Here is a 16,700-nt window from a genome sequence, read left to right as displayed (position 1 = left end):
CACTCCTCTTCCTCTCCCCTCCCTCTCCAGCCTCACTATTTTTCTTTCTGCTCTGTCCTTTGCGCTCAGACTGCCGGTGTGCAGACTGAAAGTGGACTGGACGAGATGCTGCTGCTGCTACAGCTGTTTGTGCTCCACGTCTCCTTCAGGGCCCACTGAGGAAGACGAGACTGCACGCGAGCCGGAGGACCTCAACACACCACTCCGAAAAAGCCTTCAACTAGTCTTCTTCATCAGCCAGCTGCACACTGGAATGAATTGAACATTTAGAGACTTCAAGCAAAATAGAACTAACAATGAGGAGCAAGTTGTGTCAACTGTTTGCACAGTTCTGGATCTTGGGAGTGTTGCTATCTGTGGTGAACAGCAAAGGAACTTTCTACGGAGGTCATGCCAATTCTTTCTATGGAAACAGATTTAACCTGTACAAGGCTGGACTCAACCCTCACCCTTCACCAAACAAGCCAATGACCCGCCACAAGTAAGTATATGGCATTTTGACAAGTCACAGGCTTCGATGCTCGTTTTATTTCCCTTCTCATGCCGGTAAATATCGACTTTTAAATTCATTCCTCACACTTCAAGTGCTCGCGAGCACGACCCGAGTCGCTCCGTGGTCCCCTGAGAATGAAATATCAACAGGAAGTTGCAAAAAATATGGTTTTACTTAGGACATGGGCTTGGTAAGAGACTCTTGAATTGACTCTCAGTTTCTCTCTTGCTCAGCATCATCCCCCTTTTTCTGTGGTTCACACCTAAAAGCATCGGCAGCTGGAGATAAACCATATATATATAGAACAACAACCTGATGTGAAAGCAAAGGCATCTTTATTATCGTAGCAAAGGAGTTGCAGAGCTGGTGAGCGGTCTTGATCCTTTGCAGCCACTGTGTTCGTTCATGTGTGCATGTGATGGGAGGGGCGCTACCAAACGGGAATGCTTCAACAACAGTCAGCACTAAGCCAACGCCACAGCCCGCTAAACCAGGTTCACACTGAAGTAGCTAATGAGAGTTGATTTCCTCTATCTGGAAGAAGATTTGGCTTTGCCTTTTTTTTCATCAGGGACGTGTGTAAATACTGGAATGACATCATCAGGACCTCAGAGAACTAGAGCACTCTGCATGCTGGTCATTTGAAAGCCACAACGCTTTGAGGTGGATGATACGGCCTCCCTTTGGGTTTTCCTTCCTTTCCCCATCTCATTTGCTTGGCTTCCTCTCAGAGTTATGTTTTTGGACACTTCCACAGCTGCCTGCTGCCTCGATTAAACTGCAACCCAACTCAGCTGATCGGACAGCCAGCCTCCTCCAACGTGCACCTCCGCCTCCAGGGAACGGGCTCCTTCACACACATTCAGTCTCCAGTTTTATCTCCTAAGAATATAAACGCCATCCATTCCTCTCCTGCATTCCAAATCAGCACTTTGCCACGTGGTTCCGTTCATTTATGGTGTGGTAATTACTGGAAGGCACAAACAATATGTGCGTTTATTAATGCCATACAGCGCAGCTCTCAAAGGTACCTTCAACAATTACTCACTCACATATTAACCACATGACTTATTTATCTATGCCCTTCATTTGCATACAACTCAGACGCCGGATTAGCCCAGACATTCCTTTGGATTATAAAGTGTTGATAAAAAAAAAGGTGAAAACAACTAGATACTGTCTGAATTTAGAGAAGACACCGAATGAATTGAGATCTTAATGCATTTCAACTTGGTCTTAATGACAGATGGCCATTAGTTATGTGTTGCTGGTAATATTCCCACACATGTCTGGTTCCAGCTACATTGTTAATGCCTGAACTGCTGACCCACCTTGGCCGCAGGGGGCCCAGGGGGTGTGTCTGTTTCGGACCACCGCCACAGATATATGAGCTGAGTTGTTGTCGGCCTGTCAGACCGCTCAGTGGAAATAGAGACTTGAAAATAACACACGTCTGTGTGTGTAGGTGTGTGTGTGTGTGTGTGTGTGAAGGATGTTTGTCATGTGCTTTCACTTTCATCTAAACGTCATCTCCAAGAGCAAATAATAGAAAAGTTGTATTATCTTTCTCACGTGCAACGTTTGAAACACAAAGCGGAAAAACAAAAAAAAACTAAAATAAGATTAGCACCCATCAAGCATCGCTAGCCGGGTGGGTTATTACATGCTGCTATGATGTAATAAATCAGACGGGAACACAGTAGCAGCCACGTGCCTCCAATGATCAGACTGGAAACGTATCAGATGATATGTGAGACAGGAATCAGAGGGTAAAGGTCGGTGTTTTTGGTATAGGTTAAAGGTTATGGGTTGCGTGTCCAGGAGGACAAGAGTGAAGCCCGTCTCCTGCAATGGGTCACAGATCCTGGTTAGTGAATTCCCGAGCACCCTAGGAACAGATATTAATCTCATTTACTGCACAACCAATGTGGACTGGTCATCTTTCATCCACAAAACAATGAGTTCTTATAGACAGTAGCTCCAAACATATAGGTGGCAGTACGACTGTCTATAGCTGGAGTTACAGACACTGTTTGTGAACATCTGGATTCTGATTTGGCAACTCACTGAAGGCAACCCGCCTCTGCTCAGCTGGGCCCAGTAGCAGCTGTCCAATATGTAAAGTGAAAAATAAACATTTTTGTCTCATGCAGGGTGGAGGTGGTACCTCTGGGTTTCAAGTCAGCCTTCTTTTGTGGAGTCTCAATGTTCTCCGCATGTCTGTGTCCGTTCCCTCTGCGGTTTCCTCCCACAACTCGAAAAAATAGACCATAGGGGTCAAACATCCGAATCCGACTTGTCTGTTGGGGTGAATGTCAGTGTGAATCCTGTTTTGTCTTCATATGCGTCGGCCCTATGATGAACTACGACCTGCCACAGGTCCCACCTCTCGCTTAATGCCAGCTGTGATAGGCCACAGCCTCTCTGTGACCTTACAAAGCATGAGGAAGTGACAATGGATGCATGCCGAATTTAACATGACCTAAATCAGACATCAGCTCTCACGTCATTGCAATTCAAGTTTTACGCTCAGGTCCTGCTGCTAGTTTATATAGTGAGACCGGGCTGATGTTGCATCATCAGAAATGGCTGAGCCAAAGTCTGTAGAGCTGAAGCAGAGTAAAAACTACAGGACTGTCTCCTTAAAAATGTGGATCATTTATTTTAATAGCATACAAGTAACCCTCAAACAAATTCTGAATACCAAAAGTGTTTCATTCATTCTTGAAGATACTCTATCGAGTGTCTTTAGCGTTTCTTCTTGGTGTTGGCGAGGTACCGTCTCCCAGAAATCATTGCTCTTAATTGCATTTTCAAGGGCAGACAGAATAGTAAGCCTAAGAAATCTAAAAAAATTCATTTTAAATTCCATTTTCATCCGAAGAAACAGAGAGTCGTTGTTACTGCAAGAAGATTAAGTGCTTTGGGAAATGCCTGACTCAAAGTGTTTTTTCCACTACTGTGTGTATAAACCTCTTACTGAGAGCATTACAGCAGAGCAAAACAACATAAAGAAGGTATGACCTATTGGCAGACGGAGCTGTCAGATTTTGAGAGTGCGAATGTAAAAGTTATGAACACTTCCCACATCTACATGGTTTTATTGCTGTAGTACAAATCACGGCACATGTGGTAAAGTAGCATGTGTAAAACTAATGTCCTGTCTTTGGGCTATGATAACTGAAGCTGGCGGTGAACGATGACAGTATTTCTATTTGGTCCTGGAGCTGGGAGCATCACAACTTTCCTTCAGCCCCAATCAGAAGCCACCAGAGTAGCATCAATCAGCCCCACACCAGTGGGCCTTCAAGACCTGCCAGTTGGATAGAAATAAGTTTCATTTCAAGTGTAAAGCAAAAAGCGATGGGCCCTGAAGGAGAGCTGGAAGCCCAAAGACAGTCGTTAAAGGCCCTATTAAGATTGCTGGGTTTTCTATCTGGCATGCACCAGTCGTAAATCTGTCAGAGGCTATATAGCAGTGGTCTGGGTTCAACAAGTCAGGAACTCTGCAGGTGAGAGAGTGGCCAGCAATGTGGAAGGGGAGCCCCTTTAATGCCACAGTGTCAAAACAACAGAGGCACTGGAAGGAAAAGTGGGTCGTTAGCAAGTCAGAGATGTCAGAGAGATGATGAGCCAACGCAGAGGGGCTGCAAGGAAAACCTAAATAGAGAGGGGAAAACTAAATCCGAACAGAGGCTGGAGCAGGGCTGGCATGCTTAGATAAGTAAGCAGAATTACTTACAGTTTGTAGGTTTTGCAGGGGGGAAAAGGGGGGGCAGGAACATTGTGAGAAAAAGGAGAATTGAAAGTTTAGTTGTTCTGGGCCCAGCAGAGGGTGGAGGCCTGGCAGCAATAATATTTGCCAAAAACGTTCCACAAGATAATCTGAGATGGGAAATCTGCTATCCCCCCTGGGAGGCTGTGAAGTGATTTAGGAATTGTAATACTATACTGGAAATATTTACAGTGGGACCAGACTAGAAGTCAAAAATGGTACCACGCAAGTGACAATATTTTGGACTTATAAGTATAGGATGAGTGTTAGGAGAGAGAAAGAGAAGAACAAATCTGGCACTTTGCAATCATAGTGAAAGGAGGAGAAGAATTGATATCATTTAGGGATGGAGAAATTGATTGGGTTGGGCAGTTCATTGCCGGGTCATATCAATTCTAAATTTTGCCGTTTTCTTGCTGTTTACAAAGTGATTTAACAGATTCCAATGCTAACGCAGTGCACATGGAAAATATACTTTCTACACATTTAATGTCATCATGAGAATGTTAGCATTATCTCTCACGACCTCGTCGAGCTAGCTAACGGAATAAAACACGGTTCGCTGGTAATTAACCCCCCCGTTGTCACATTCTCACATTTACGAATGGAGGTGAAGCAAAGTCAAACAGGAAATGCCCCTGATGGATCCTTGACGCTTGGGGTGGGGGGGGATAGTAATGATGAGCTGAGATCAGCAACAGATTTGTCAGTGATGAAGAGTAAACAGCTCTGACCGGATGAACTCCAGGTGTCATTTTCACGCTGAAACGACAGCTGGTGGAAGTAACGTAAAGTGAGTGAGTTCTGTTTGATGTGTCCTAATGCTATCTTTATTTGTGTATATATAAAGTTGTTTTGATCTGAATGACTTCTACTCTCTGGCACGTCATAGGGTCACTGTCCAACTGAACCCTTCCCATCTGTCAGTGTGCTAAAAGAAACACCACAAAGCATTTGTATCTTTTGAATCCAGTCACCTTGTGCCACATTGGCTGAGCGATGAGGTGCCAAAATAGCCCACAGAGCCCCTCGCTCTGCGTCTCCTCTGATCATACTGATTAAAAATCCGTCCTTCTTTCAAGATTAGTGCTTTCTCCTCTGGAGTGCTCTTCCTCCAAACACAGACAAAAGTGTGAAATGAACGTGGTCACCAACAGCTACCAGCTGGACGAAGCCTAAAAGACGACTCCAAACACTGAAAGACTTCACACATACGTCCACTGAAGCACCGCAGGCTCATGTTTCTGGTTTATATAGCCCTTCTTCTGCAGAGCTGTGTGCTATGAAGAGTTTTAATATGTGCATAAAACACACACATGCATGGCTCTCTCTCTCTCACACACACACACACACACACACACACGCACACACACGCACGTACACTATCTCTAAAGTTAATATTCATCCTTCCACGTCTGCTTTTACACGGTGGTAACCTGCGGTGTGTAATCTAGTCGACACTGCAGCCCCCCCCCCCCCCCCCCCAGTATTTTAAAGAGTAAGGCTAAAATATCACTCACAGACCCAACAGCCAAAGAGCGGCAGAAAGAGGGATTCCAAGAGAAAGTTGTTGAGGTTTTTTTTTTTTTTTTAACACCACATTGTGCATCTGGATCCTGTATTTCTCAGTCGCCGTGTCAGAGTGTGAAGGTCATTGACTCCCCCCAGATGTGCGCTTGACAAGCAAATCAGAGAACATTGCCACTTTACTCACCACTGATCACCCCTGGGTGCAACGTGAGAGGGGTCGCACTCTCGCTGTACCGTATAAAACACAGATTTATGCACATTGCTTTACGTCTGCTTTCAAAAAAAAAAAAAAAAATCCTGAAGTGGTTTTAGTTTTCCAAATACACAAAAAAGTCACCAAGCTGAATGACACAGTTAATAAATACGAAGAAACCACTTACTACTAAAAAAGTTAACAGTGTAATTCATCATTCCTCATGCTGGAAACCATCAGCATGTGAATATGACTCTATGTGAAAATGCTCATGTTCAAGAAACATCAGGAAATCCATTATTTCTTTGGCCTTTCTGTATCTTCTGAGGCGTACAGTGTGACCAACGTTATCACCAGCTGTTAGAGTCTTGATTTCATAAGCCTCAAATCAATCTGATACATTGTCGGTTCAGGTCACAACCACCACGTCCTTAACAACACTTGATTTGACAGCATGCTGTCAGGCTGGTATGAATGAAGCTCCGTCATTCCCACTCTTGTCCCCCCCAAAAAACATTTTTTGAACATGTGTCATGCGGACACACACACACACACACACACACAAACGCTGCCAACACAGTCAGTATTTTGGAGACCGCAGCACCACTGCAGTAGTTTCTCATAGATTCTGACAGACTGTAACGCCTGTTGACTCTCTTAACCCGTTAACTGGTCATGCAGTCCCTTCACGGCCCCCGGGTCCCGCCCTGGCCCTGCAAACACTTCTATTTGTCCTGAAACAGCTGCGGAGCAACATTAAGTGCAGCATGTGTTGCTAAATGCTCCCCTCTGAATGTAAGAAATGCCTCTCATGTGAGCCCAAAGAGCACAGATCATCATTTCCTGTGTTGCACAGGGGCCAGGGAAACATTTAGGAGTTGCTGTAGTTGCAATGGCAATGCAGCAAAAGGAGAGTGAGGGTCCAGCTCCAGTATGATGCAACATCTGTTCAAAATAGAAAAATGAACTTACAACCTGTGGGTCCAGACATACTGGATCTGACCACTTTCAGAAGTGGAAACAGCCTCGACACCATTTCATGGCAAAACAAAATGTGCTTTGAGTGGGGAGAGAAGTTACCAAATTATAATTTTTTAAAGAAAAAGGAAACAGGTATCCATAAATCTGTGGTTAATAAAGTTAAACATGGAAACATCGCTCACAATAATTAATCAAAATTCAATATAAAGCTCTTCGACAAAATCCGTTTCGAAGCTTGTAACATCTGGTGAAAGGATTCCGCACAAAGATGCAAAATGGAAATGATTAAATATCATCTTATACGCAGCTTAAGAGCAAACAAAGCAGACGCACTCCAGACATAAGTGTTACGGTGATTAACGTTAGAATCATTGAAGTTTGCAACCAGTTATTTTAATCGTGGTGTTGATATATTTGTTTAACACTAATGCCACCCTGCTGTCCACACAGAAACCACTGTGCCTATGTGGTCCAGAAGAACGTCACGTGCACCATGCAAGACGGAGTGTCGACCTTTGTGAAGGCCGAGTACACCACCAAGTGCATCTGGGGTCAGAAGTGTCCTGTTGTCATGTAAGTGATGTGAAAGTGGAATAAATTAATGTTAGAAAACTTCAATCTCAAATGCATCATTCAGCAAAATAGAGTGTGAGAATGCTGCCCTCTTGTGTTCTATTTAGGCAAGGCTTCAGCCCAGCCAGCCGTCTGCAGCCAATGCTTGAAAGCAAAAGTGTTTATTCAGTCCTGTGTTTGTGTGTGTGTGTGGGGGGGGGGGGGGGGTGCATGTGTGTTACAGGTGTGTATGCATGGCTAGATAGACAACTAACTTTATGGAATTATAAATGTAATACAATAATAATCAATGTAAAACAATGCAAATTCAAGTCTAAATTTAAGACCCTGCAGATTAGAGGCTGCATATCTGCATGTCCACAATACTCAGGATACAATGTGATATTTTTTATATATATATATAAGCACAGGACAATAATTCAGCTGACAAGAGTTTACTGTCATGTTTCCTTCAGGTACCGGACATTTTACAAGCCAAAGTATAAAGTGGGCTACAAGACGGTGACTGAGCTGGAGTGGAGATGTTGCCCCGGTTACTCTGGAGAAAACTGCTATGATGTACCCACGATCCTCCCTGATGCCATGATACCTTTCAAGGGTGCAGGTTTACCCCATCGCCCGGGGGTAAAGGGTTTCCCCCATGGCCCTAGACACCCTGTGGAACAGAGACCAGGAGAAGGTCAGCTGCAGCCTGGCAAACCTCCCCCTGGCGTGCCTGACCACAGAATAATACCCACGGGACAGCTGCCTGCCGGGAATGGAAGACCAAACTATGGTTAGTACATATACATACATACATACATTTTCTATATCTCCTTTCAAACTTCCCTAATGTTGCAGAATTCGCCAACAAAATTATTAATGCAAAATGTTAATAAATATCTCTTATTCTGTTTCATCCTTGGAAATACTGGAATCAGGGATTTCAGGAGTGACTGGAGAACGTTTGGATCGTATGGAAGAGGGCCTGCGTCATCTCACCCAGGGCCTGGACGCGCTAAATGGCGTGGTGGCTGGCCTCGAGGAGCGACTGCGCACATCCCTCCGAGAAGACACCAGCAAAATCCTGGTGTCCATGATGTCTAACCCTCCTCGTGTGTCCGACTCGGTGGGATTTGAGGTGATCCCAGACGGGACTCCTGGTGGACTGGAAGTCGAAGGAGGCTTTGCTGGTTTTGGAGACTTGTCAGGGAGAGTGACAGAAGTGAGGGATGAGCTACGTGCCAAAGCTCACATGATAGAGGAAATACAGGCAAGAGCCACGAGCATTGTACAAAACTCAGTTGTTACATCACCAGTACCAGACGGATTGGTAATCTTGTTCTTATTCCCACCGATGTGTAACCTCAGGGGATGGTGTTGGGCCATGACGGACAGCTGAGGAAGCTGCTGGAAGGAGCTCGAGGCAGGCCCGTCCCTGGTCCCAGTTCCACCGCTTATCTGGACGAGATCCTGGACGTGAAGCTGGCTGGAGTGAGAGCCGAGATCCTGGACGGCTTTGAGCGCCGTGCGACCACTCTGGAGAGCCACTGTGACACAAAGATTGGAGCGGTGCAGAGGCAGTGCCACAGGGATCACGTTGATGGTCAGGAGCAGATGCAGCAGTCCCTGGATGGAAAAGAGACTGGGATCAGGCAGGAATTGGGCACTTTGCAGGCTCAGCTCCAGGGCCTTACGCTCACCGAGAGCTGCTGCGGACAGGTATGACATGGATGTGGTTGGAATATGATTGGCACGCTCATCAAATACTTCTGTTTTTTTTAAATAGGAGTTATAAAAGACACTGTATTCCCCAGGTAAAGCAATGCACCTAATATGTATTTATTGCAGGTGAACAGTCTTTCTCGGCGTGTGCTGCTGCTGGAGGAGTCCGTTAAAGGTTTAACAGAATCTCAGCGACAGCTCCAGACCGCCCTGACTGACCAGAGCTTCCACGTGGAAACACTTATTGAGACCCGCCTGCTGGATATCGAAAGCCGCCTCAATGCCACAGAGGGCGGGCATGACGGGGTAGCAGCGCTCCCTGGTGGTCTGGATGGCTTCAAGACAATGCTGGAGGACAAGCTGAAGACCTTGGAGGAGAGAGTGTTTGTGGCTGTGGAGGAGCTGAGTAACGCCACTGCCCCGGCTCTCCTGGAAGGTCAGGTGGTCCCGGCACTGGAGACAGAGATTGATTCTGTGAGGAGGAGAGTGGAAGGAGACCTGGATGGTATTCAAAAACAGTTAATAGATCTGGAGCTTCTCTGCACCTCCTCCTGCTCTCCCTCAACCCCATCGGCATCAGGCGTCCGCGTCGCTGAAGAAGATGAACACTGTGAGGGGATGCAGAGGAAAATGTCCAACCGCCTGGACTCCCATTCTGACCAGTTGCACCACCTAAACAGCACCCTGCAGAGCATGCTCTTCCATATTGCCCAAGAGGACATGGAAGGCAACGTCCAAGGAGAAATCACTCTGCTAAAGATCAACATCAACTCCGTTAACCGCACCCTAAAAGGTTTGAAAGAGTCTATCAACTTTATTGCCAGTGAAGTGGGTCATTCTAATGACACTTGGCAGCAGAGAGAGCACCAACTGGTGAACCAGGTACATGGAATCACTAAACTGGTGGGCCATCAAACCTCCCTCCTAGGGGCTGGGGAGAGGCGGTTGGCCCTGCTGAAGGAGGAGCTAGTGGCCTTGAAGAGACGGCTGTCCGGGGAGCTGCAGGGCTGCAGGAGCACAGCAATGGAAGTGCAGAAGGAGGTGAAGGATGTTGATAGCAGGGTGAGCCGCGTAGAGGGCCAGTGCAGCAGCCTGGGGGAGCTGGCAGAGCAACTGGAGAGGATCCGGGCAGAGCTGGAGAGACACTCGGACTCATATCTGGCTCAGTTGAATGGCTCCCTGGCCACCCATCTGAAAGGAGAGGCTAAGAACTCTACGGGCAAGGAAGGCGTGAATCAAAAAGGAGACCAGTAGCATTTGAGCTACAGAGTGAAAACAGACTTTTCATATAGCTGAAGGGGCTTCCTCAGCTTCTTTACTATGTTTTGCTGCAGATGACCTAAACCAGTCATTTCTCATAAGCTCCCTTCGCCGATGCCTCTAGTGAAGTGAGGCACAGGATACAGAGATTATGATTGTTTAGTGGGGCAATATTTTCCCTTGAGATTTTATTCTACATGGCATTTTTTTTCTGATCATGATTGTTTTGGTTTCACATTTTACCTTAATTTTCTTTTTAACTTAAAGTGACTGCATTGCTCTGATGTTAAACTGTTTTTATTAGAGACACTATAACGAAACAAAGTGGATTATATGGGACTAATAATACGCTGCTACGGGTTTCCACTGACAAGCACACTTGACATCCTTTGTGTGGACACTTGTCTGTTTGATTTTTTTTTTTTATGTTGTTTGAATAAAAAAATACTGTAAGTCATCTTGGTGCTATTTACATTTGTTGTAAACTTCTGTTTTTCACATGTTTGAGAATTATGTGCGTTTGAGTTTTGACACCTGTTTTTATTATTTCCTACTGCATTGCTACATGTTGGAGGGAAGTTCTGAAAGTCATCATCAGAGGGCAGTGACAACGCTTCTCTTGGCGTGGTCGATGGAAAGAAATAAAATCTCAAACATTCAGGGTGGCAGTGGGTGTTTTTTTTATAAATAAAATGTAGACAGTATGTATGCGTATGTGTAAAAAAATAAATAATAATAATACACTTTTTTTTAAACTACATTCTAACAAATTCACTACAACCTAAGTTAAATCAACCTTGTAAGGAGATATGTGAGCAATCTCACAATGTTGCATCTAAACTCTCTTACCATTTCTTTCTTTCTTTTTTGACAAATACAAACAACAAATGTGAAGGGAAAAAAAAGGCAATCGCATTGTTAATTTCAAGCTAAATCAATCAAAGGCTTCAAGTTGGAAAGAGAAGTCATTTGTTTGCATTCACAAGAACGGCTGTGTTAAACTTCAAGGGCAGAGCAAGGGGTGCAGCAAAAAAAAAGGAATGCATTATCCCATTGAGATAAAGTGCTCTCAGGCAGCTTGCGTCCTGTTACAGCTGCGGTGTGGACATCCCATCCCTGCTCCTCTTAAAGAACTGGACACATCAGTAGATTACAACAACTAAATAAAATAAACATATCTTTACTGGATATGCTGCTTAATTTCCAAATAATTTGTTGATGACCCACAAAACAAACACAAAAACGAACACATTGCTGCTTGGACTGTTTCTGTTTGGAAGAAACATATGAATAGAAATGAAATTCTTCACTGGTCAACTGCAGCAAGAAGACAATTAAGTTGATTTTTAATACAGTGACTTATAAATATGAGAAGTAGTGCTTGAGAAGAAAACTGGAAATGAAACAGCGTGAATTCCTCCTGACTGATCAGATTCATCCCACAGCAGCTCACAAGACTGTGGTCATATGAGGCAGTCAGATGATAAGGGGGGGGGGGGGGGGACTCAGCAATAAAGAATAGAGCAGAGTGAAGTGAACCGTGAAAATTAGTCGATGCCCATTCAGCGGATCTCTTATATGGCATCAGGAAATAGTTTATTGCGTCTCTTGGTGGGAAGCAAAGAAAGGATGGACGTTGAGACAAAACAGCACAGCCGTGTCGGGGGGGGGGATGTCGGTATATGAAACAGGCTTTTCCATGCACTATCTGGCCTCTCTCATCTGCTTTTAGCTGCATCAGAGCAAGCAGGACAAGCCCGGACCCCAAACACACGAAAGCAGCTGGATGCTCCGTCATCGGTTGGGAAGCAGCTCTCCTGTTGGTGACCGTAGCATACATAGCAGAAGGAAGCACAGGGCTATAGTTAATGCTAATACCTTAGCTTAGAACATGGAAAAACTGTTGCATAATACCAAGGCGACACTCTGAAGTCATGTGACATCCACACGAGGGAACAGTGGCTTCTTTGTTCCTCTGAATGCTTCTTGTTTTTTGTGCATTTAGGAGACACTACAGAAATATGTACAGCATGTTCAACTTCCCATGAAGCATTTCTATTCCCAGAGTCAAACATCTGGTTTAATCAGATGCAAGACCAAAGGCTCTTTGATTCTCATCAGCATAGTTTAACATTAATATAAGCCAGTTTTGAATGGTGTGACTGGTTCTTTCGCAGTGCCGTGTGTTTCTACATGCAGCCACAAGCTTAAAAAAAAACAAGCATAGAGCAAGTGCAAATAAAGATTATGAGATATAACTGCACCACTGAAAGTCACACATTTAGCGGTAGTTATTTCCTGATGCAGCTTGTACTTGCAGATGTGCATTGGGCATGGGCACAGACATACAAGCAGCATATGAAGGCCAACGGGCCTCTGGTGTATTGGGCCACTTAAAGGCTCAGAGTGTGACAGTGGTCCAGGGCGTAGGTGTGGATGGATTAATGACAGATGCGTGTGTGTGTGTTGGCATGTGTTCTACACACTTGCCGGAACAGCTCTTCAGATCTCAAGAGCTGCCCTTGTAGCTGTGTTTGGGAGCTTAGCGGACAGCAGGGCCTCTTGTTTCCCAGACTCCATTAAGATGCGGCGACTCCAGCCAGGGTCTGTTCCGCTGCCAAGCCTCCAACACACACGTCCACCGCTGTTACGCAGAAGGACGGCTTTTTCCAAGGAGATTGAATTGATGGGGTTTTCCCCCCATACTCTCAATGGCAGTGCATAACTTACTGTCTTCATCTTGTTCATTTCCCCAAGGAAATAAGTGCTGGATATTGTGTAGATATTTCATCCCCGCCACTTAACATTTCCTTTTTTAGAGAGCATAATTAAATGATCAACCGTCACTTCTGTTAACAAGCAGAGATGTGCAGTTAATGTGCTAAATGCCACAGGGCTGGGAGCTGCTCTGATTCAATGAATCTTAAAGTGACCTCTCCCCAAAGCATCTCATTCTATTCTGGTCGTTCTGCTATGGGTGGCAGGGCTACGGAATCCCAACAGGCATCATCTTTGTCTGAGGCTTTTGATGTGACACACACTAAAAGAAATGTAGGCCTACATGAGCATGGGCGTCTGTCACAAAGATTTCTTTTTTTGTAACTGCAAATCACAAGACAATAATCCTCTGTGTGGGCGAGGAAAAGTTTGATGCGATTCCATCTCTACATTCTTGCTCGCCGGTGCAGAGCTCAAGCAGGAATTTGGTTTTCAATCTAGACGTAAATATAGCTAAGGAGTTTCAAATCGTGGAATATTTAAAAGTGTCACACAATATTTGGTGAATAAATATTGGCTTTTATAATAGCCTCAATCCCAATCAACATCTGTGAGTATTGCGAGTATCTGTGAGTACAGTTGCCATAGATCATCGCCTCTTACAGGATAAATGAAACCACAATATTGCCAGTAGGACTCTCTCACTGTGACTGCATTCTAACTAGTCTGTGCTCTGATTCTGGTTTAATGAAGCATAAACTGTTTACCCTCGCCGAAGGGGAGGCGAGGGTATTGCAATTGGGTCTTTTTGTCTGTCTACGCGCACAACTCAAAAACGAGTAACCCAATCGATTTGAAATTTTTACATAAGAAAGGTTCTGTCCGTGGCTAGGTCCTCCCCGAGAATGGCATTGATCCGGATCTGAATCCAGATTCTATATTTTTTTAAAGGATTCTTTAACATTGCGAGATAGGGCACTATGACATTTTTCTTAATTTCTTCAAAACATATGGCGGTATGGATCTGAAAAAGATCCCACATAAGTACTCCTTAAAGGTCTATGACCATGACTAATTTCGGCCGGATCCGGATCACAATCCGGATCTGAGAGCTAATTTTTTCTAAAATCTGCATTTTTCAGGAGTCCATCCTGACCTCAATTTTGGAGCTAGAGACTTCAAATTTGGCGTGCACACTCATAGTTCATTCTAGTTTCATATATGTTACAGTTGTAGTTGTATCTTTTCCTGTTCCGGAGCAGCAAGCTAGCGCAGGTTTGGCCCCTCCGATCCAGAAGCCCTGTTTACCGTCTCACAAGATCAAATAGTATATTGGAGGCGAGGGTCTGCAATCTCTGATGGTCTCTTGTTCGCTTTTCTTTTTTTTTTACAGGCTCCGTGCATATGTTCATTATCTGTACAGTTACCATAGTATCCAATAGAACCCCACTATTTAGAACAATGTAGACAGAGCCACAGACCAGTTTGAGAAAATGGTTACGCAGAGGTAGCGGCTTTCTGGCGCTGAAAGTCAATGGACTACAGAAAACAGCTGGACCGCTTAGAGACGAAACAAAACCATAACACAGTCCAGTGAGGAGGAAATATGGATTTACACATTGTAGTTTATTGGTGTACGTTAACAATAACAATGATGGTATAAAACAAAATCTCCATCATACAAATTTCAATAATCCAAAAAGATAATATGCTGATACACAAACAGATCCATGTTAGGCTGACATCAGGCAAGTTTTGACAAATGGCTTCAATTCGAGGATGTTTTCTCTCCTAACAATCAGAGTAATTATTTTAAATTGCGCTGTATACTTTCTCTTTTTTTCATAAAAGTTGTGTTGCTGGTTTGGGTGTCTGTTTCATTGCATTGTAAGCTTTTTTTTTCTTCTTCTTCTGACACATCATTACTCCAACTGTCAAGGAGACACCACATGCACCATCCGCCATGCAAGTTTCTTCAGCGGCTGCAGCTGCTTAAGTAGAGTGAAGTCTTGTATTTTTATTCGTGGGACAGGTGTATTTCCATTTTTTTTTAAAGGCTATGCCAGGAAGCAGTGAAAAAACAACACAAAAAACTAAACGGAGAGTTGCGTGAGCGTCGCTCGCACTCAGATGGCACTGAATGAACCCTCAGCCGGATCCCACCCAAGCCTCGTTCTTTCATGTAGCATCGGTAGTGATTTAAGACCTTATAGAGTTTCTAAAACACTACACACAATATTTACAATGATAGTTTTCTTAATACACACTTTAAATGTCAATAGTTTTGCTTACAAAAACAAATCTTAAGTGAAAAAACAACAACACTGCAATAAATTAAGCATTAAGGCTGCCAGTGTCATCAGGCTCCAGAGGACGGTCCCTTCATTGAAACTGGCATCAAGTGGATCGGAGCAGGCGACGGTACATTATGATGAAGCCTCGTGAATTATATAGAAGGAAATAGCCAGCATGCTCTTATCACCAACTGAAAAAAATAGATTTCCTGTGTTTAAATTAAATTCAGCAGAGCTCTGTCTGATCTGCCCCCCCCATTTCTGCATAACTGTCCCAGAAAACCCACATTATTGATTCTGGTCCTGCTCATTCTAGTGGGTTTCTAGACTCCAAGAAAAACTAAGTCATCCAGAATCAGATGGCCTCATCAGAAACGGCCCATAATGAAGTCGTTTGGCTTTTGCTAAACCTCCATCTATAGTTGTCAATTCAAAAAAAATAATTGAACTTTAATATACAGTATAACATTTGAGTGTCAAGAACTAGAAATGAACCTGCAAGTTGTTCAAAGCCAGTAAAGTTGAAGTGTATATATATATATATATATATATATATATACACACACATATATATATACATTTGTTTACTCAGTGCTGGAAAACAATGAAAAACGAAAGCCTAGAAATCCAAATCGGGAATGTTCAGACCTCTGAAGGGATTCAGCCATTTCACTCAAACACACACGGAAAAGAAAACGTTAAACAAATCTGGCCACTGCCCACGACTTTAACTGTGCACCTCCTGAGTGACTGGCCATGAGGCAAACAAGTGCTTCGGTTTGTGGCAATTAACCAGAACGTACAATTTAGCTTGACCCCAGTATAATGTAAAGGGCTACAAATACACAAGTGTAAAAAACCAAACAAAAACAAAAAAACGAAGTGTCTATGCCTCATATATGCAGGTTGGAAACCAAAACTAGAGGGATAATCCACCTGCTTGCTTTTGTTATCAGGACGGGCACGTCGAGAGGCGCCCTTAAAAAGGAGCTCTGGAAGTTTAGCACCATTGATGATCAATTAGTATAAAGGAGGTGCTCAGTCAAAGAAAGTAACCACTTGCTTTTTCTCATTGGCGTCTTTCTCTTCCTGTGGTTGTCACACAAAATGGCCTCCTGCAACATGTCCGTTCATCGGAATAATACACATGGGCGACGGGGGCCCCTGTTCCATTTCCTG

At 44.1% G+C, this 16,700-nt stretch overlaps 1 protein-coding gene across 1 annotated transcript; it reads left to right on the top strand.

Moving 5' to 3' along the window:
- Positions 1-296: 296 nt before the first annotated feature.
- On the top strand, positions 297-10,503 carry LOC137908694 (EMILIN-3). Its single transcript, XM_068753118.1, has 6 exons — positions 297-481; positions 7,423-7,545; positions 8,001-8,320; positions 8,466-8,797; positions 8,896-9,246; positions 9,376-10,503. The coding sequence occupies exons 1-6, from the start codon at positions 297-299 to the stop codon at positions 10,501-10,503; spliced, it is 2,439 nt and encodes an 812-aa protein (XP_068609219.1).
- The last annotated feature ends 6,197 nt before the right edge of the window (positions 10,504-16,700 follow it).

Source organism: Brachionichthys hirsutus, chromosome 2 (assembly GCF_040956055.1).
Source record: "Brachionichthys hirsutus isolate HB-005 chromosome 2, CSIRO-AGI_Bhir_v1, whole genome shotgun sequence".
NCBI classification, from domain to species: Eukaryota; Metazoa; Chordata; class Actinopteri; order Lophiiformes; family Brachionichthyidae; genus Brachionichthys; species Brachionichthys hirsutus.
Note: the sequence above shows the minus strand (reverse complement) of the source record. Positions and strands in the feature narration are given on the sequence as shown.

Excerpts from the sequence above, each read along its gene's own strand:
- LOC137908694 (XM_068753118.1), top strand. The coding sequence starts at position 297 with ATGAGGAGCAAGTTGTGTCAACTGTTTGCACAGTTCTGGATCTTGGGA. Across the intron at positions 8,321-8,465 it reads GAATGGAAGACCAAACTATG|GGATTTCAGGAGTGACTGGA; the intron begins GTTAGTACATAT and ends TACTGGAATCAG. Across the intron at positions 9,247-9,375 it reads CCGAGAGCTGCTGCGGACAG|GTGAACAGTCTTTCTCGGCG; the intron begins GTATGACATGGA and ends TATTTATTGCAG.